This window comes from Stegostoma tigrinum, chromosome 37 (assembly GCF_030684315.1).
Source record: "Stegostoma tigrinum isolate sSteTig4 chromosome 37, sSteTig4.hap1, whole genome shotgun sequence".
In the NCBI taxonomy this organism is placed as follows: Eukaryota; Metazoa; Chordata; class Chondrichthyes; order Orectolobiformes; family Stegostomatidae; genus Stegostoma; species Stegostoma tigrinum.
In genome coordinates this window covers 23,582,246-23,604,112 of record NC_081390.1, presented here as the reverse complement: position 1 = coordinate 23,604,112, position 21,867 = coordinate 23,582,246, and the positions used below count along the sequence as shown (strand labels likewise).

The 21,867-nt window shown below is 43.5% G+C and overlaps 1 protein-coding gene across 1 annotated transcript; it reads left to right on the top strand.

Moving 5' to 3' along the window:
• Window positions 1-737: 737 nt before the first annotated feature.
• slc29a3 (solute carrier family 29 member 3) lies at window positions 738-20,829 on the top strand. Its single transcript, XM_048563223.2, has 6 exons — window positions 738-990; window positions 8,100-8,448; window positions 11,826-11,908; window positions 14,166-14,392; window positions 15,130-15,292; window positions 18,419-20,829. Exons 2-6 carry the CDS (start codon window positions 8,194-8,196, stop codon window positions 19,080-19,082), a joined length of 1,392 nt encoding a protein of 463 aa, XP_048419180.1. The 5' UTR covers window positions 738-990; window positions 8,100-8,193; the 3' UTR covers window positions 19,083-20,829.
• The last annotated feature ends 1,038 nt before the right edge of the window (window positions 20,830-21,867 follow it).

The window sequence follows — 21,867 nt, the reverse complement described above, 5'->3', positions numbered from 1 at the left end:
TGTCCTGTGAGTGAATAAAAAGCTCCAGGTTGTGAATTTACATTTCAGTTGGCAGGCATAGACATATCTAAAAACAAAGAAAACTGAAATTGCTGGAGAAACTCAGCAAGTCTGGCATCATCTACGGAGAGAATAGAATTAACGGTTTGGTTCTAGTTCAGATAAAATAAAACAAGAACTGTGGATGCTGGAAATCTGAAACAAAAACAAATTGCTGGAGAAATACATCAGGTTTGGCAGCATTGTGAAGAGAGAAACAGAGTAAACATTTTGACTGCAGTGAGACCCTTCAGGATAAGAAGTTCTGCAGTTCTTGGTTTTATTTTGTGTAGTTGCTTGGAATCTTTTCAGCCTCCTGCCTGAACATTTTTAAAACTGGGGTTCAGATTGCACTGGAATTATTTTATAATTTCTGCTATTAAATGTGAAATAACAGAGGAGCAGAGTACATTCTCGGGATTTCACCTGATTGCTGGAGTATTTGCAGATTTTGTTTGTTTTAATTTTGATTTATTTTTCGCTCTCTCGTGAACACCCAGAGACGACATCATAAAGTAAGCAGAGATAATGGGAGTTAGTAAATAATCCTGCAGAATGTCTCTTTCTGCGGGGAATCCCTCTCAGACTGCGACAAGTTTGTGAGTTTGTGCTGGGGGGACCGCCCAGATCCGGATTCCCGTCTACTGATTGGATGCTTGCTGTTAGGGGGTGGAGAGATTGGTCTGGGTGGGCCGAGCGGCATCAGAACTGGGACCGATAGCTGGAACCAGGAGCGGTAGCGACTTCCCGAGTATAGAAATGGAGCAGTAGCCACAGCAGCGACACCCTGGGAACACATGGAGCAGTAGCCCCAGCGCGGTAGCAGCGACCTCTTGCCCGTGGGGTCACGATGGAGCAGTAGCCCCACTGCGGTGCTCCGCAGCAGCGACCTTCCCCGTGGGGACGGAGATGGAGCAGTAGCCCCAGCGCGGAGCTCCGCGGCAGCAGCGGGTCGGTGAAGGCTGGGCCGTGGCCTTCAGTAGCTCTCTGTGTGAGAGATGGAGTGTGTGTGAGAGGGAGAGAAAGTGGGACAGAGAGAAATAAGTGAAAGGGAGAGAGAATCTGAGATAACAAGGTGTGGAGCTGGATGAACACAGCAGGCCAAGCAGCATCAGAGGAGCAGGAAAGCTGACGTTTCGGGTCAAGGTCCTTCAGAAAATCAAAAATTGTTCATCCAGCTCCAGACCCTGTTATCTCAGGTTCTCCAGCATCTGCAGTTCCCACTATCTCTGAGAAACAGAGAGGGTGTGAGAGATACACGGGACAGAAGGGGAAGATAAACAGAGGGAGAGAGAATGCAGGAGAAGGTTGGAATGAGTAAGAATGGGAGGCGAAAAAAGGGAGATTTTGTGTGTGTGTGTGTGTGAGAGAGAGAGAGAGAATGTGAATGTGGAATTGCTGGAGGAAGAAACAAAATATTTTAAAATGGTGATGTTTGGAAGGGTGATGGGGTTGTCTGTGTTTTGGTGACATCAAGATGGAATATGTGTATCACTGGGAAAAGGGCAGAAGGTGCCTGTGTCTGTCTGATATAATAGTGTATTCCTGGGATATACAAATTGTGTAACTGTGCTAAGATACATTAAGCTTGTTCCTATGTTGTGTCCAAATAACAATGTTTCTATTGGAGTTTGAGTGAGAGAGAAACAGACTGCATCCTTTATAATGTAGTTAAACAGAGGTCAGTGTCATACAGCATGCCGACCACCATCCCAAAGTAAACTAGCCCTGCTGCCTGCTCCCGGCCCGTATCCCACCAAACCTTTCCTATTCATGAACTTATCCAAATGTCTTTTACACATTATAACTATACCCACATCCATCACTTCCTCTGGAAGTTCATTCCACACATGAATATCCAATGCGTAAAATAAATTGCCCCTCATGTCGTCTTTTAAATCTTTCTCTCCTCACCTTAGAAATGTGTCCCCCAGTCCTAAAATCTCCCCCCCGGGAAAAAACACCTGCCACTCACCTTATCTGTGCCCTCATTATTCTATAAACGCCTACAAGGTCACCCCCCGCAGCTCCAGTGTAAAAAGTCCCAGCCTCTCCTCACAACTCAAACCCTCCATTCCCAGCAACATCCTGGTAAATCTTTTCTGAACTTCCTTCAGTATAATTATATCCTTCCCATAACTGGAAGGCCAGGACTGAACACAGTGCTCCAGAAGAAGCCTCATCACTGTCCCGTACAACCTCAACGTGACGTCCCAACTCCCTGCACTCAAAGCTCTCAGCAACAAAGGCAAGCGTGCTAAACATCTTCCTAACCACTGCCTGTCCATCTGAGATTGAGGAACTTCCTTCTGTCAGATAGTGGGCTGTATGAGCAGAACATCCCCTCCCCAGTTAGCAGAGCAGGCTGAGTCTCTGAATATGTTCAAGGCCAAGCTGGAGAGATTTTGGATTAAACACAGGGCTGGAGAGGAGCGAGCATCTGAATGGTGCAGCAGGCTGGGGAGGGGTCCTGACTACAGATTTCCACAGCTACTTTTCCTCTGCAGCTTCTGAGGTTTGCTTGTTTTCAGATAATCCCTGCCTGGCCTTTGTTGTCCTGGGGGGGTACAATAAATGGGAAAATGGAGCTTCTATCATTAGCTTTATCAAAATGCAACCTTAAGAGCTTTGTGTATGATTTGAATTTTGTTTATTATCATTGGGGAAAAAAAGTGCAGTTGCAGTTATTTGTACATTGTCACTTCCGTGCTTCATTTACAAGTGTGAGGTGATGCACTTTGATAGAAGTAACCAGAAGGCAAAGTACAGGGCTAATGGTAAGATTCTTAGTGGTGTAGATGAGCAGAGAGAACTCTGTGTCCATGTACACAGATCCTTGAAAGTTGCCACCCAGGTTGATAGGGCTGTTAAGAAGGCATACAGTGTTTCAGCTTTTATTAATAGATGGATCCAGTTCCGGAACCAAGAGGTTATGGTGAAGTTGTACAAAACTCTGGTGCGGCCACACTCGGAGTATTGTGTGCAGTTCTGGTCACCGCATTATAAGAAGGATGTGGAAGCTTTGGAAAGGGTGCAGAGGACATTTACTAGGATGTTGCCCGGTATGGAGGAAAGGCTGAGGGACTTGAGGCTGTTTTCATTAGAGAGAAGAAGGTTGAGAGGTGACTTAATTGAAACATATAAAATAATCAGAAGGTTAGACAGGGTGGATAGGGAGAGCCTTTTTCCTAGGACGGTGACGGCGAGCACGAGGGGGCATAGCTTTAAATTGAGGGGTGAAAGATAGAGGACAGATGTCAGAGGTAGTTTCTTTACTCAGAGAGTAGTAAGGGAATGGAACGCTTTGCCTGCAACGGTAGTAGATTCGCCAACTTTAGGTACATTTAAGTCGTCATTGGACAAGCATATGGACGTACATGGAATAGTGTAGGTTAGATGGGCTTGAGATCGGTATGACAGGTCGGCACAACATCGAGGGCCAAAGGGCCTGTACTGTGCTGTAATGTTCTATGTTCTATGTTCATTTCAGAATTGATGTGGTTCTGTTTAGAGCACTGTGCCGTTGCCAGGCTCAGGTATTTACCAGTTGTTTGGAATAAACCCACTGTTCTGCAAAGCAAATTTGAAAGCCTACTAAAAGTGATCGGTTATCATTTAACATCTTGAATTAGAACGAGGTGGGCAGAAGAAATTGCTCCACCTTGCACTGGGATTAAAAGTGTTTACATTTTAAAAATTACATTCAAATAGCAAGTTTAAGGTAGGGCCGTTTGGCCTGTATACCCATTAGAAGTGTCTTCAGGAGAATGTGTTTCTCTACACGATGCTCAGAATCTGTTGACTGAGAGTACACCTTTAGGCAGCAATCTTGCCCTCCCTTTGTCCCTGACTTTTTAGTTATTATTTTTAAGATTCACTGTGAAGTGAAACCACTTTGCACCAATATTACACTTGTGGCATAGCTGTATTAATTGCTGGTATTGCCTTTTGATGTTTTGTAACATTTCTTATTTCTGGGCAGGTCCTTTCACTCCAATCCCTGTCACTTAATGGTGATGACTTTAACAGATTGTCCTTTCCAAATTGATGTGCATATGTTATTTGTTGTAGTTTCAGCATTGAAAAACAAACTGATTATAATTAGAGATAGCAAGAACTGCAGATGCTGGAGTCAGATAACACAGTGTGGAGGTGGAGGAACACAGCAGGCCAGGCAGCACCAGAGGAGCAGGAATGTTGACTTTTCGGGTCGGGACCTTTCTTCAGAAATTGGGGAAGGGGATGGGAGCTCCAAAATAGATGGTTTATTAAATCTGTGGCTAGAAACGTACAGACGTGGTTTTCATTTTGTGACCTCAAGATGACCAAAGTGTTGCAAATTAGAATGAATCAATTTTCAATAATGTTGCTACAGCTGTGAATAATAAGCAGGACATTGGAGGGACTTCAAAAATAAAAACACAAATTGCTAGAGAAACTCAGCAGGTCAGATAACATCTGTAGAGAGAGAAAATGAATTGATAATTTGAGTCTGATATGACTCCTTTTTGGAACCCAAGCTCCAAAATTCTAAAGCAGATATGTAAGACTCAAAACATTAACTCTGTTTCTCTCTCCTCATATGAATCGGTGATGGCCAACTTGTATTATCACTGGACTGTTAATCCAGAAACCCAGATAATGACCTGGGGACCTGGGTTTGAATCCCGCCACAGCAGGTGGTGGAATTTGAATTCATAAATACTAATGACCATTGTCAATTGTTGGGGGAAAACCCATCTGTTTCACTAATGTCCTTTAGGGAAGGAAACTGCCATCCTTACCTGGTCCACCCTACATATGACTCCAGACGCACAGCAATGTGGATGATTCTTGTCTGCCCTCTGGGCAGTTAGGGATAGGCAATAAATGCTGGTCTAGCCAACCATGCCCTCAGCCAGTGAACAAATAAAAAAGAAAAAAAATGCTGCCAGATCTGCTGAGTTTCTGCAGCAAATTCTGATTTTATTTTCAATCTTCAATATCCATGCTATTATTTGAAAGGAACTTCCCAATTTGTTAAAAATATTGTCGCCTAGGAAGCCAAGGGTAGCAGATACATGGGAACACCACCCTCTGCAAGTTCCCCTCCAAGCCACTCACCATCCTCACTTGGAAATATATTGCCATTCCTTCAGTGTCGTTGGGTCTAAATCCTGGAATTCCCTCCCTAAGGGCTTTGTGGGTCAACCAACAGCAGACGGGCTGCAGCAGTACAAGAAGGCAGCTCATAATCAACACCTTGAGGACAACCAGGGCTGGGCAATTAATACTGGCCCAGACAGCAATGCCCACATCCCAGAAAAGAATTCTTAAAAATGGGATCCTTTACATCCGTCTGCAAGGGCACTCCGTGTTTCGGTTTACCAGTTCCTGCGGAATATGATCGCTACGACTGCACAGCACACTCTGTCACTCACCAGAACCGTCAGCCTTGCTTCTGTGGTGATACCTCTGACCTGGAGCTTGAACCCTCAACCTTCAGAATCCAGGGCAGGGGACAGCAGGCTGGCTGCTCGGTGCAATTTATGAAACCAACTGTTGCCTGTAAATTGCAAAGACGCTTCAATCCTGTGTGGCTTTATCTCTCATCTGTGTTAGTAATGAGGTTTGTAAAGAGAACGAGGACAGTGAGCATCGAGACTGTCTCTGACTGTTGGGACATGTTTCAAATGGCCTGTGCGCAGCATGACAGTATTTTTGTCAAGTTACTCGTCAAGCCTGTGTACCCTATAATGACCAAACATTTAGGTCAGTTGTCCTTCTACTGTGCTGTATGTTTCATGATCATTTATGGTTTTATTGGGCCCATTAAATTGGTCTTTGCTGTTACGTTGTGAACTAGTGGAATTGATCAGATGTCGAGAGAACTAGTTGTGATCACTGCATAAGTCTGGTGTGATTTCACTACAATTTTGAGCGCATCAATGGAAACTTTGAGAAGTTTCTTTCAGCTGTGTGTCCAGACTTGGGGAAATGCTAGAGCAGGACACCGTGCTGAACCAAAGCGTACAGATAGGCCACAGTTCTAGCGAATGTGTTTTTTAAGTGTTTGCAAGCTGCTGTCATCTTTCGGTAAACATTTCACAGCAGCGTGGTCAAACAAAACATGACGCCAAAGCCTGAAAAGGAGAAGTGAGATCAGGTGAACAGTAATTCACTCAATGGGATAGGTTGTAAGGGGATGGGGACATTTATGGAGGAGAGAGAGAGATTGGGGAAGGGAATTCCACAGCTTAGGCTGTGGACAGCAATGATGAGGTGGACGGAGGATAAGAGGCAAGAGCTGGAGGAGCACAGACACTGGGGGAATGTTGTACACCAGGAGGAGGTGCCAGGGTTAGCAAGGCTGAGCTATTGAAACTTTTGAAAACCAGCATTTGCAATTGAAAGTGGAGGTATATTGGGATCAGGGTCAGCGAGCATGCGGTGAATAGTGAATGAAAATTGGTTCAAATTAAGACAATGGACTGCAGAGTTTTGGATGAATAAAGGTGTCTGGTGAGTGAGATGTTGGTCAGGGAGCATCAGAACAGTCAAGCCCAGCAGGTTTTAGCAGTGTTGATCTATATGGGAGCTGCGACAGAGCCATACAGCATGGAAACAGACCCTTCAGTCAGACCAGTGAAGGCCGATCATTATCCCAAACTAAACTGGTCTCACCTGCCTGGTCCTAACCCATATCCCCCAAACATTTCCCATTCATGTACTTATCCTAATGTTTTTTAAACATTGTAATTGTACCCACATCCACCATTTCCTCAGGAAATTCATTCCACACACAAACCACTCTCTGTAAAACATTTGCCCCGCATGTCATTTTTAAATCTCTCTCTCTGTCTGTACACCTTAAAACTGTGCCCCGTAATCTTGACATACCACCCTACAGAAAAGACACCTACTATTAACCCTATCTATACTGTTCATTAATTTTTTTAAACCGGTTAGACAGTCATACAGCACAGAGACAGACTCTTTGGCCCAACTGTGGGTGACATTATGAATGTGGAACCTAAAGAGTTTCTCAATGCCAGAGGAAACATAACTGTGTGTGTGTGTAGCATGAAGCATGAAGAGTCTTTTGAAGAGGCAATGCTCCCCTCAGGGCAGGTTTGAAACATGGGACGGTTGAGGAAGCATTGTTGAACAGCCAAAATGTTCAGTTGCAGCAAGTGCATGACATAACCTGACAGCAGCAGACGTTGGTTAGTCAGTGCTTGAAGCCAGCTCACTTCTGGTTGTCATTTCACAATTCACAAATAAAGTTCATGGTAAAGGCAATCTGATCGTTTGCATTATCTGTTCCCCAATCACTTCCCAGTGATTTGAAACTGTGATGTATGTCTCATTTTTATCAAAACTCACCTTCACTCCTAAAATGGTGAAGACTTCCTTTCTCCAAAGTAGAATTAGTTTCTTAAAAGCGTTGATCCTCAGATAACTGTGCCGACATGAAAACTACCCACAGTGTGTCCGGTTTGCCATTGGTATCCAACAGCCATCTTTCAAAAGTCTAACATGAAAAATATTGTTGGGGGCGGAAGCTGCACAAAAAATGTTTGATTTATCCAGTCACCATGGACCAGTGATTCCCCATTGTGCATGAGGTTTTTTTTATTCATTCACAGGATAGAGGCGTCACTGGCTAGGCCAGCATTTATTAGCTGTCCCAGAATGCAGTTAGGAGGTAACCATGTTGCCATGAGTCTGGAGTCATATGTAGTCCATTCTAGGTGAGGATGGCAGATTTCCTTCCCTAAAGGGCATTAAGGAACCAAATGGGTTTTTTCTAACATTCACTTCACGGTCATCATTCGACTCTTAACTCCAGATTTTTATTGAATTATCTACCATGGCAGGATTAGACCACAAGTTCCAAGAACATTACCTCGGTCTCTGGATTAACAGGCCAGCGATAATACAACTAGACTATTGGCTCCCTTTGGTTTTAATCCCGCTGGACCAGTACAAAATAACCAAATAGGCCCCAACAAGTGTCAGACTGTTGTGTTCAGATTGTCTTCTGTTCAGTTCATAATCCCTCCTGTTTTGTTTCTTAGGTGGTGTTGCAGCGTCAGAGGAGACCCGAAAACCAGACATTATCGTGGACACTGGCATTGTCCTTCCTCTGGCATAGTGCTAGCTTCAAACATAATGGAAAGCCAAGAGTCTCTGTGTAGCACTCCCAGCCCACACTCTGAAGAGAAGGATTCTTCGATGTTTAGGCCATTGGTTAGAAGTCACTTCCAACAGGCTCCTCCTGATAGGTTCAATGCAGTCTATATAATTTTCTTCTTCCTTGGGATTGGTTCCCTTTTGCCATGGAATTTCTTCTGCACAGCAAAGCAATATTGGTTGTATAAACTGAGCAATGCAACGGACCACTCTCCCCAGCAGAATGACCTTGGTGTGAGTATTATGTGTGGTAACTTTCACTTGGCTGATTGTGTTGACTAGTGCAGATGTTTTAGTACAGGATTAGCCACCCTACTGTGCATGGGTTCATGGCTTCCCACTGCAAATGTGATCAGAGATAATGGGAGCTGCAGATGCTGGAGAATCCAAGATAACAAAGTGTGGAGCTGGATGAACACAACAGGCCAAGCAGCATCTCAGGAGCACAAAAGCTGACGTTTTGGGCCTAGACCCCTCATCTGATGTGTTCATCCAGCTCCACACTTTGTTATCTTCCCACTGCAAATGGTGGGTTGTTCCCCTCCAGGTCACAGAAATATATTACTACACTGAATCAAAACCAATAATACATAGTCCACCTCTGTTCATATTTGGCCATTTGAGCCTGCTGTGCCATTCAATAAGATCATGCCTGATCGAATTGTGCTTCAAATTCCATATTTCTATCTACCCCAATAACCCTTGGTTCTACAGCTGAACATGAATCTATACCCCCCGGCCCCCCCCCCCCCCCCCCCCGCCCCATGTCCATGGTTTGTTAAAGTTGCAAAGTCATTGTGGCTCAGTGGTGAGCAGTGCTGCTTCATAGCACCAGGGATTCATGTTTGGTTCCACTCTCAAGTGGCTGTCTGTGTGGAGTTTGCACATTCTCTCTGTCTCTGCTTGGGTTTCCTCCAGGTGCTCCGGTTTCCTCCCCCAGTCCAAAAATGTGCAGGTTAGAGTGGATTGGCCTCACTCAATTTTCCATTGTGCCCATGGATGTGCAGGCGAAGTTGGTTAACCATGGGAGATGTGGGATTACAGGGCTAGGGAGGGGAGTTGTTTTGTGTGGGATGCTCTTCAGAGGGTTGGTGCAGACCCAATGGAGTGAATGGCCTGTTTCCACACTATGGTGATTCTGTGAACCCTCTGAGAGATAAACAAGTTCTCCTTATCTATCCCTCCTGGCCTTCCTAACAGCTGTCAGTTTACCTAAACCACATGGAATGGTGTAACAATACCACTGAATACCACCACCTTCTGAACTAGGGTGGGCAGTAAATGCCAATTTTTGCCAATGTTGCCAACATTCTATGAATAACAAAAAAAGAAATATCCCACTATTGTACGTTAGGAAATTGAATCTAACAAAGAACACACAAGATTCCTGCAGAATCCCAGCTTGTTAGCTGAAGTTAATCTGTTGGCTTTACTGTAGCCTTGTTTTGTGTGATTGATCTAAAAGTGACCAATTTGTGCAACTTTCTCAGGATGTCGCTGGTAAACTTCCAGAATGGTCTTGCTAAGCCTTTCCACATCCCAGGAATGATGGAAAAAAATCAAAACTTTGTGCTGAATTCACTGAATTCATAATCTCACTGAAGAAACATTGGCAAGACTAGGATCATCATCATCATCCGATGTTTGATGTTTCTTATATTCGCTCGTGATGTGGGTGTCGTTGGCTGAGCCAGCATTTATTGCCCATCCCTAATTGCCATTGAGAAGGTGGTGATAAGCCACTTTATTGAACCGCTGCAGTCCGTTTAGTATAGATTAACCCAAAACGACATTCCATGATTTTCACCCAGTGATACTGAACATTTTCAAGTCAGGATGGTGAGTGGTTTCGAGAGGAACTTACAGGGGATGATGGCCACAAAGCTCTCTCTTCCATCCAGCCTGGCTTTCAGGAAGACACTTTTTTTTTGTCCTCTGTTCATTCACATTATGAGCAGCTAATTCCCATCAGCAGGTTCATAGAACTTTACAGCACACAGAGAGTGGCCATTCAGAAACAAAATCTGAGCTACCTATCCCCTTAATCTTAGCTCCTTCCTCTCTTCTTCAGCCCCTCTTTAAACGCACCTGTGCTTTCAGTTTCATGTCCCAGTTTCTCACCAGTCTTCGACCTAAAACGTCACTCCTGTATTGCTTATTATTCCACCACATTTGTCCCATTTTCACACACCCTCCTCATCCCTTCTGTCTGCAGCATTGAAAACATTGTTTTCAAGATTGGCTCTTCTTCAGTACTGAAGCATTCTCAACCCAAAACGTTAACTCTGCTTCTGTCTCCACAGATGCCGTTAAAGCTGCTGAGTTTATTCAGCACTTTCTCCTCTTAAAGCTGATTTCCAGCAGCTGCAGTATCTTGTCTGTGTCTCCTATTACATATACCAGTGGACAATCTTACTTTTATAGAATTCTAGTGGTGCAGAAGGTGGTTTCCCTGTTTCTGAGCCCAGGGTTCCTGGTTCAAGACCCACACCAGGACCTACAAGCAAGTTAGCTGCATTAATAATAAAATCATCTTGTAAATCTTTCCGTCATGTACCAATGGCATGTTTCAGAATGGGGGAGAGATTCCTGGTCTGCCATGTAATGGAAAGAAATCTCCTCCATCACTACCCAGAGCTCCAGGCTACAACATGTTGGGTGGCACAGTGGTTAGCACTGCAGCCTCACAGTGCCAGGGACCCGGGTTCAATTCCACCCTCAAGCGACTGTCTGTCTGGAGTTTACACATTTTCCCCGTGTCTGTGTGAGCTTCCTCCGGGTGCTCCGCTTTCCTCCCACAGTCCAAAGATGTGTGGGTGAGGGTGGATTGGCCATGCTAAATTGCCCATAGTGTCCAGGGATGTGCAGGCTATTGGATTAACCATGGGAAATGCAGGTTAACAGGGATAGGGTAGGGGATGGGTCTGGGTGTGATGCTCTTCAGAAGGTCAGTAACTAGATGGGCCAAATGGCCTGCTTCCACACAAGGGATTCTATGAACACGCCTGAAAAAAATGTATGTTGCCACAACAACGCAGACTTCCCAAGTGACCTTAACCCAGCACAACTGCCTTACAGTTACAATTATTCAAATGGAATCAAAGTAATGCAGATGTTGGGCATCTTAAAATAAAACCAGCTGGAGAACTTTGGCAGGTCTGGTAGCATTCTGTTCCAAGAAAAGGAGTCAGATCAGGGTTTGAAATTTGTACAGTGTCTCTCTTTCCCCTAGCCCCTACCTCTACATAAATATGTATCATATACACACACATACACACAGATAATGCCCAGCCTGCTGGATTTCTGTGGCATTTGCTGTCTTTATTGTATATTCCTGGTTCCCCATTTAAGATGTCCTCTCAAGAAGACCCATCTTATCTAAGTGTCACTTGTCTGGTCCTGTTTCAAGATCTGTATCAGCCATCTCTCAACTTTGCTCTTTCTCCAGGAAGGGACTCCTGTTTGCTCAGCCTTTCCTGATATTTCTAATCTCTTCAGTTCTGGTGTTATCCTTTTACGCCTGTTCTATGCCTTAGAATCCTTTTAGTAAAATTTAGAGTAGTTTAAGCACCTCAGCAATCTGGTGAAACTTATTCTGGTTTGTTTTCTAGAATTATTTTGAGAGCTACCTCTCATTTGCATCGACTGTACCTTCTGTGCTGTGTCTGGTGATTAACTACCTTGTCGTGAACATGTAAGTACTGGTGGCAGCAATCGATTGCTCCTGGCTCCTGTTTAACCTGTTTCAGCAAAATCCTGATGGTTAGTTCAGGTGACTGGACAGCTGGTTTGTGTTGCAGAGTGACACACACCAGCTGAGGTTACCGTGCGAACCTTTTCAACATGTCCCCTTGCCTGAGGTGTGGGAACCCTCAGGTTAAACCACTACCAGTTGTGTATTTCGGTCCCTCTCTAATAAGAGAGCAGCTCTGTGGTCCTCTGGGACTATGGCAACTTTACCTTTTACCTTCGTAGTTTACAATGATTGAAATTTATTGCCACAAAAACCAAAAAAACTGCGGACGCTGTAAATCAGGAACTAAAACAAAAGTTGCTGGAAAAGCTCAGCAGGTCTGGCAGCATCTGTGGCGAGAAATCAGAGTTAACGTTTCTGGTCCACTGACCCTTCCTCAGATTGAAATTCATTGCCTGGGTAGTGGCATTGATTTTGTTTGGAAAAGTAAATGGAGAGTTTCCAATGTTCATAGCTCAATGGAGCATGGGCCATTTGGTCCACCATCTCTGTGCTTGCATTGGCCCGAAAGAGCTGTGCCCCTGAAGTTTTCAATTTCCAATGCCTGGGCTATCCTTCTTGCTTGAAGACGGCAAAAATTCACCGTAAATTATTGTCACCTTTCAAACTTGTTATTCTTCTGATTCCGCCCCTTTGCTGAAATACATAAAGGTTTGTAACATCAAGTGGAAAGAAAACAGGGTGTGAGAGAATTGATTAGCTCTTGCAGAGACCCAGAGCAGACATGGTGGGCCCAAAAGTCTTCCTTTGAGTTGCCCGATTCTCTAATGAGAAAATCAAATTTCCCATTTCAAGAACTTTTTAAAAAGTTTTCATGTTGTTCCATTGAATCATTAAATCTCTATGATACGTAAGTAGGCCATTTGGCCCATCAATCTACACCGACCCTCCGGGGGGGGCATCCTACCCAGACCCAACCTCTATCCTATTCCTGTAATCCTGCATTTCCCATGGCTGGTCCACCTGGCCTGCATATTCCTAGTTACCATGGGACAATTTTGCATGGCCAATCTATCTTAACTTGCATATCCCTGGACACTACGGGACAATTTAGCATTTAGCTAGGTGGGTTAGCCACAGGAAATGTGGACTTACAGGGTTATGGTAGAAGGGGTGGGTCTGGGTGGGCTGTGCTTCAGAGGGTCAGTGTGAATTTGATGGGCCAAACAACCTGCTTCCACACTTTTGGGATTCTGTGTGAACTGATTTGATTTCACTGAACGTGGTGGGGAAGTGTGTGTGATTTTTTACAACATGAGCGTGCATTCATAAAAGCACACAGCGCTGAGAAAGCACATTCGGCCCATAGTGCCTGTATGAACTCTATCATATAGCTGTTTGATTTGCATTGAGAATTCTGCAAATGTTTCCCTCCCTAAATAGTTATCCAGTCCCCCTTTGAAAGCTTTGGTTGGCTGCTTCCCCTATCACTTGTTGCAGTGTGTTCCAGATCACAACTCATTGCTGTTTTCCTTGCCAGATTCTTGCACCATCACCTTAATTATGAACCCTCTATTTACTTTCCTTTCTGTCTAAGGCGAGCATTTCTGTCTATTAACTCCCCTCAGTATTCTTGATGTTTTGAGCAACTCTTATCAAATCTCCCCTTAACTTTCTCTCTGCAAGAAGAATTCTTACTGTGAAATTTCTGCCAAAGATAGGTCAGATTATTGAATATTTTCAAGAAGGAGTTAGGACAAAACTCTTGGAACAAAAGAGATCGAGTGGGAAGGGAAGAACAAGTTTCTGGGTTGTGAGATCAGCCATGATCATAGCAAACACTGCAGTAGGTTTGAAGGGTTGACTAACCTATTCCTCCTCCTGGTATCTATTTAAGAATAAGCCCAGCAATTTCAATCCTTCCACCTCACCGAGGACCCACATTACTCATCTCTTTCTTGTAAAGTTCCTCTGCACCCCTTTCTAACTGAGGCTTTGTTCCTTGAAATGTAGTGGCCAGGATTGGACCCAGTGCTGCAGCTGATGGCTAACCAGGTTTGGTGTAATGTCGTTGCCTACGTAATCATGTGATCTTGTGCCTAAAACTCTTTTTTAACAACCTTCTCACCTCTTCTGGCCATTTTCAGAGTGCACCTAGCCCTACATCCATGATAGTTCAATTTTCCTGCTTTGTTCTCCTTTAGGGAATGGATTGATAATTCAGTACTGTCACCATACATCTGCTCTTTTGTTTTAGGATCTCTGCAAAGGTCCGCGTGCTGTCTTCCTTGTTTGTCATGCTCGTTATATTCTGCATAACCACCATCCTGGTGAGAGTGGACACCTCTTCATGGACCTACGGGTTCTTTGGTATCACCATGGCCTGTGTAGTCATCATTAGCGGAGCATCCAATGTGCTTCTGGGCAGTGTGTTTGGGGAAGTTGGAAGGTTTCCCATGAGGAACTCTCAAGCCTTAATTTCAGGTAAGTTATGTAGAATGGACAGCCTGAGAACAGGCCATTCAGCCTCACTGGTCTATGTCAGTCCTTGTATTCCTCAACACAATTCCTTGCTGAACTCCATCACTATGTCCTTCTGATCGTCATGCATTCATCTAGTGCACCCTGGAAGTGTCTGTGCTATTAGCTTCTGCTGCTCTGTACGTTAGCAAGTTCCACATTCTCTGAGGAAAGAGATTTCACATCAGTTCTTTTTTGTATGTGTTAGTGACTGTCTGACGTGTATAGTCCTAGAACTGCCCCACACAAGTAGAAGCATCTTCAAACTATCCAGCTGAGGAGGAATTAATTTGGTCCATTGATTTTGTGCTAGACTTTCATAGGATAAACTTGTGTGTCCCACCCATGCCCAAATCATTACAGTTTACCACCAGGAAGTACCAATCCAAATCCCTATTGAAAGCTAATATTGCCTCTGTGTCCACCATCTAATCAGAGTGCATTTCACATTCTAACCCCCTCTACTGTTAAATCCCATCTTTCCCAGTTGAATCACCCAACTGGAATCCTTCATGCCTGAATTCATTCTTGATTTCTGTCTCAATGAGATGCTTGAAACGGGATGTACCCAATAACTGTTAGTTTGCACTTTCACAACTGTGGTGTAAAGTTGCTTCTGCATTTGGAAAAATGTAAAATGGCCCATTCCTGCTGAGTGGTTTCTGGTCTGATGTTCACTGCTCCTTTTGTTTCCTGTACAGGACAAGCCATGGGAGGAACATTCAGTGCAGTGGCTTCAGTGATAGATCTTGCTGCTGCTGGTTCCATTTTAGACAGTGCATTGGCTTATTTTCTCATGGCTGATATTTTCCTCCTCATCTGTATTGTGCTCTATCTGATCCTACCCAGAATCCCGTATTCCAGGTAAGCGTGTTCCTTCTTCATCTTTCAGTCTGATCGTTGGAATCTCTTAAAAATCTTCAATGTCACTTGGTCAAAATCCCACAATTCCCACTGTGGGTCTACCTACACCAGATGGATTGCAATGGTTGCAAAAGGGTAGCTGACGAGCACCACCTCCAGGGCAATTGGGGGTGGGCAGCAAATTCTAGTGAGTGATAGGTTCATAAAGTCATTCAGCACTGAAGCAGACCCTTCAGTCCATGCCAAATTTTATCCTGAACTAGACTAGCCCACCTACCTGCTTCTGGTCCATATCCTTCCAAACATTTCCTATTCATATAGTTATCCAAATGCCTTTTAAACCTTGTAACTGCGCCCATGTTTACCACTTCCTCAGGAAGTCCATTCCACACCCATACCACTCACTGTGTAAACGATTTGCCTCAGTGATGCGCACATTTCATGAGAAAAATGAGAAATAAAAATTAACATTCATTAATTGTGCTAGTTAGTTGTGAAAGCAAGTCTGAAATATTTCCAAGGTATCGTTATGTGCTGGATTAGTATTATTGAGTCATGAAATTTGATCTTAACTTCACCGAATGTGGAATGAAACTTGAACAGTTCCGACTAAAAGAAAGTTGGCTGTTTTTGGGGAAAAAAATTTTTACTCCATTATAGGATATGGGTATCACTGACAAGGCTGTGTTTGTGGACCATCTCCTATTTGTCTTTGAACTGAGTTAATGTGTGATCAGTTAAAGACCAGCCTCATTGTTGTTGGTCTGGAGTCACATATAAGTCCAGATCAGGTAGAGATGGCAGATTTCCCTCCCTAAAGGACATTAAGAGTATAAAACCATAAGAAATAGTAACAGGAGCCCCTCAAGCCTGTTCCATCATTCAGTAAGATCATGGCTGATTTTGCAATCCTTGCATTGGCTTTCCTGTCCTTTTCCCCATAATCCTCGATTTCCTTTTGATCAAGAAAGTATCTGTCACAGGCTAAAATTTACTCAAGGACCCTGTCGCCACAGCTCTCTGTGGTAAGCTGTTCTAAAGGCACTCAACCCTCAGAGGGAAGAAATTCCTCTTCATTTTAGTCTTAAATTGGCTTCCCTTTATTCTGCAACTTTTCCCTCTGGTCCGAGACACACTCATAAGGGGAAACATCCAAACATTTCATGAAAGGTATGAGAAAAGAAATGTTTAATTAGTTGCACTTGAAAGCAAGCCTCCAATATTTCCAAGATATTGTTGCTTGCTGGGTTAGCATCATTATGGGTTAAGGAGATTACTGAACCACGTGGGTTCTTAAGAACCTACTTCACAGTCACCATCACTAAGAATAGCTTCAATTGTAGGTTTTATTTACAGTGGGATTTGAATTCATGTTCCCAGGAGCATTAGCCTGGGCCCCATTCAATGACGTTACCGCCACAACCTCATCTTTTTGCTCCCACTGGGTGCGGTTTTGGGAGTTTAGAAGGGGATATGGTTAGCCAGTTTCAAATGTGCACAACACAAAGGTGGTGAAGAAAACATTGGCAAAGGCAGCTCCCTTAAAGTATTTGGAAAATGTCATCCTATTGCACTAAAAGTGAAGTGCAAAGTCATTGCAATTATTCACAGTTAAAGCCCTCTCATTATTTCTGTTCTCTCCTCCAGCGTAATTAAAAGTTTGGCAGGCCTTGTAAATGGTGAATCAATAGTTACAATCCTATCAGCTGTTGAATTTGGTGTCACAGGACACTAATGGAAAAGAAAACACTCCTGACCTATTACTTTCTTGCTAGTTAATCAATGTGGGCAGTTCCCTTCCATTTGCATGAGTGGGTTAATTACTTGGCCGAATTAATTTTGTGCTGGCTCAGGCAAGGGTTAGTCAATGGGTTGCTTCCCTACTTCTGCCAAACACGCGGCAAATCTCCATTTGTTCAACTTGCACCCTCATCACCGTCCAAAATAAATGCTTCTAACTGCATGTGCCCATTTCCTACAAATTCGAGGTGGTTTTGTGTTGTGGACCTCTACAGATTGGGGCCTTCCAAAATTATTCCCTGGAGACGTACAGGCTTTGGAGTATGTTGTAATCCACTGTACCGCCCACCATCCCTGTTGTAAATATTTTCTAATCAACCTGTTCAGAGATGTGATTACATACACCTGGAGCAGGTGGGACTTGAACCTGGCTTAGAGCTAGGGACATGCCCACTGCTCTACACGAATCCTGCTCTGAGGTATACACATATTTACAGTATCTGATTAGCCTTGAATCTGAGTGACACAGTCCAGGAATGACTTCTTCATATTGGGACAGCTTACAGCAATGTGGGATAAAGTTGAAATGGTTTGTGTTTTGAATGTTGAGCAACTGGCATAAGAAGGACACTTCCATCTATACGTTGCCCAGTACCTTGTGTTGAATTAGAGGGCAGACACTGTAACTATGCCAGCTAAGCAAGATTTCATTAATAGCAGTGGTGTGTTAAGCTTTCTTTGAATGGATTGGTTGAGGGTGTTGAAAGACTTGCCCACACTATCTTGAAATTGTCTGGTGGTGTTTTTAATATTCTCTTTGCCCATCTTGCCAACTGCAGCAGGATAACATCTCTGACACATAGCACCAGTCTGACTTCAGCAGCTTGGATTGTGTCCTGAAGACCTGGGGTGAGATTTGAACCTGCAAACTCTACTGGCGCATCTCACCTCAAACTGATCCTGCATTGGCTGCCAGATTGGGATGTGGGCATTGCTGGCCCATCCGTAACTACCCTCCCTAAAGGGGACTAGTGAACCAAATGGTTTTTCATGACAACTGACTGGTTACATAGTTACCATGAGGCTAGCTTTCTTATCAAATCTTTATTGAATCTGCCAAGGTGGGATCTGACCTCAATTTCCCAGATTATTAGTTTGTATTACTAATTCAGCAACACTACCTCACAGTTCCCCCAATGTACTTTCCTGCAGTTTATGGCATTAAACTTGTGGGTATTTTGCAAAAAGAGTTTCCAAATTCCATGTCACCTTTAACTGTTTTTGTAAATTATTACCCTGAGAATATTAAAATTAATGTATTTGGCAATTGTGTGCCCTGTCCTAATTTCTAATGTAAGCCTAACACTTCTGTTCTTTGATCCTTAGCTACTACCTGAAGAGTTTGAATGAAAGAGCACAACACACTGGAGGTGAAAATAATGGTCCAGTTAATAATGACACTGGCTCGGTCAGAAGTGCTTACCCTTCAAACAATGCTGGCGCTACTCCTCCATTGAAGCCCATCCTGAAAAAGACTGCAGGCATAGGCTTCAGCGTATTTTATACCTTTTTCATTTCCATCATTATCTTTCCTGCCATCTCATCCAGCATCAAGCCCACTTCTAGCAGCTCAGACAGTCTGTGGACCACTAAGTACTTTGTGCCTCTGACCTGCTTCTTCTTGTACAACTTTGCTGACTGGGTTGGTCGTCAGATAACTGCTTGGATCCAGGTCCCTGGGCCAAAGAGCAAAGCTCTTCCCATCTTGGTGCTTCTACGGACTGCTTTCTTGCCCTTGTTCATATTCTGTAATTACCAGCCACGAGACCATTTACACATTGTGTTCTTCGACCAGGATTTTTATCCTGCTATCTTCATCTGTGCCCTGGGCCTTACTAACGGCTACTTGGGGACTCTGCCAATGATTTATGGCCCAAAGATTGTGCCAAAAGAATTGGCCGAACCTACCGGCGTGGTGATGTCTTTTTTCCTCACTCTGGGTCTTGCAGCTGGTTCTGCTTTCTCCGTTCTTGTCGTTCACTTGATTTAATGAAGACTGTTAGAGTGTTTGTGGGATGATAAACCAAGTAAGAAGTGCATCGGACCAGAATTAGACTTGCCAATGTTCATTTGAGATAAGTACTTGGTCTACACACTGTATAACAGAATCAACGTTAGGAGACAGGGTAATGAGCGTATGAACTGTGCAGTGACTCTGTGGTTACTGACTGTTCAAATATCTTCCGCATTAGGGAACCCTGGATTGTTTATAAAAGCAAAAATTATTCATTGGATGTTCATGTTGCTGGCAAGACTAGCATTTGTTGCACATCTCTAGCTGCCCCTTGAACTGAGTGGAAAGCTCAGATATTTCAGAAGGCAGCAAGAATCAACTGCATTGCGTTGGGTCTGGAGTCACACACAGGTCAGATCAGATAAAGGTTGCAGATTTCCCTCCCTAAAGGGTGTTAGCAAACTGGATGGGTTTTTACAAGAATCAATTAGTGGTTACTTGATTGTCATTGAGGTGGTGTTCATTCCAGATTTGTATTTAATTCAAATTTCCCCCATCTGCCATGGTGGGATTCAAACTTATGTCATTGGAGTATTAGAACCTTGGGTTCTGGATTACTAGCCCAGTGACTTTACCACCACCTCCCCATTCTGTTTTGATGTAGTTCCTGTTTAGTCCTAACTACAGCAGGAAGATCTGCATTCAGCAAGTCTCTGAAAGGTTTTGCAGGTTGGTTAAGTAAAGGCGGATTTTCCCTCTGGATTCCTCAGCCCTATCCTGAGGACACCAGTCTGTTTTGGACAACGTTGCACTTCCTTATAATCCCTTCACTGAGTGGAATTACTTTGCTAGTGTTGCGAGGACCCAGGAGGTGAAGAATAGTCATGACCCACTTCCTGTTGGCGAAAAGCAGTGACATCCAATCCAAAGAACTTGGGGTGGATTTGAATTGCTGTTGGTGGACCTCAAGTAGAGATTATTAACCATCCCCAAATCAAAATTTCTATAACGTGCAACAAAATGTATTCCCAGGGCTGATTTTAAAGAAACAAAAATGTAGGATTGGATTGTTTAGGTATCTATTTTTATACCTTGTTTAAATTTCTATGGAGTGCACAGGAGGTGCCCTCAAAAGCAGTCTTCCAAACCATGTGGCTTCCATGTTTGAAAGGAGCTAAGCTTGTAATTGAGCAATAAAACCGCCCATGCTGATGATCTGAAACAACGTGAAGCCAAAATTGCTGGAGAAACTCAACAGGTCTGACAGCATATGAGGCGAGAGAAACGGTTAACATTTCGTGTTGAGTGACCCTTCTTTAGAGCAAGGAAGGGCGTTGCTCTGAAGAATGGTCACCGAGCTCAAAATAACAAAGTGTGGAGCTGGATGAACACAGCAGGGCAAGCAGCATCTTAGGAACACAAAAGCTGATGTTTTGGGCCTAGACCCTTCATCAGAAACTGTTTTTCTTTCTCTACACAGCTGTTATCAGACCAGCTGAGTTTCTCCAGCAATTTCTCTTTGTTTGCAATCAAAAATATTTAGTGTTTTAGAGAATTATAAGAAAGTGGCTTTTTTTTTTAGTACTCCATCCGTTGCTACTTTTAATTTCTGAATTCTGCATATAGCAGGATATATATTGGACTGAGAATTTATAAAAACTGTTCGGGAGTTTCTATTAAACGTGTACAATCTACCATATGTATAAACTACAAACAGTCTTGACATATAGGATATTGGAAGGAGAATGATGCCAAATAAAAAATATAAATCTATTTGTAACAATTTTACTGAAGTTGCAGAATGTTTCTTTCCTTTGCCAAAGTGACATGATGGAGCCTTCTGAGGAAGTATCACTGGACTCAAAATATTAACTTTGTTTTTTCCTTCACAGATGCTGCCAGACCTGCTGAGCTTTTCCAGCAACTTTATTTTTGTTCCTGATTTACAGCATCTGCAGTTCTTTTGGTTTTTAATATGAACACCGGTTGAGTATTTTGAGTTAAGCCATGATGGTAAGGTAACATTATAATTTCAAACTGATGAATTATCATTGCTCAAAGGATGAAGTAGCCGTTAGAATAAAAGGTTCAGGTTCAGTAAGAGATGGTGAAAACCAGTCAAGATGATTGTATGTGGTGAGGAGTATGTATATTCATTTCTCAATGGATGAACAAAGAATGATAGAGCACAGGAAGAGGTCCTTTGCCCTCCAAGACTGCACTGACACATTATGCCTTTCTAAACTTAAAAACCTTTAGCTCCTATGCTGTCTGTATCACTCTTCACTGTCTATTCATGTATCTGTCAAGGTGCCTCTTAAATGTTGCTGTTGTATCCCCTTCCACTGCCACCTCAGTTTGTGCATTCCAGGCACTTACACCCTCTATAAACAAAAAAAAAAGCCCCTGCCCCTCAGTTCTATTCAACTTACGTTTGCTGCAAAAGGTGGTATGTCCCAGCAATTGAAATGGGATAAGATGGGGATGAATGCCCTGCTTTATCTGCATCCATCTTGTATTGAAAGATGCGGAATATGTTGACATCTATGGCAAAGCAGGTTGGCGATTAGAGGTTGGAGTGGATGCATCAATCCAATTATTTAACAACTTCTGCTCACATTTTGTGTTTGATAGCCGGGTTCGGGATTTTTGTCACCAGATCCCTCTTTTTTTTTTGTAATCTAAGATATGGGTGGGATCTTCACTGACCCTCCTTCAGAGAAGGATGTGATTTGTGCTCACTCTGCTCCCACCTTCCATCAGGGCTGAGATTGAGACTAAATGGGGAAATTGCAGGCACCTGCTTGTGTGCCCATGTCGG

Excerpts from the sequence above, each read along its gene's own strand:
- slc29a3 (XM_048563223.2), top strand. The coding sequence starts at position 8,194 with ATGGAAAGCCAAGAGTCTCTGTGTAGCACTCCCAGCCCACACTCTGAA. Across the intron at positions 8,449-11,825 it reads CCCAGCAGAATGACCTTGGT|AATTATTTTGAGAGCTACCT; the intron begins GTGAGTATTATG and ends TTTGTTTTCTAG. Across the intron at positions 14,393-15,129 it reads CTCTCAAGCCTTAATTTCAG|GACAAGCCATGGGAGGAACA; the intron begins GTAAGTTATGTA and ends TTTCCTGTACAG.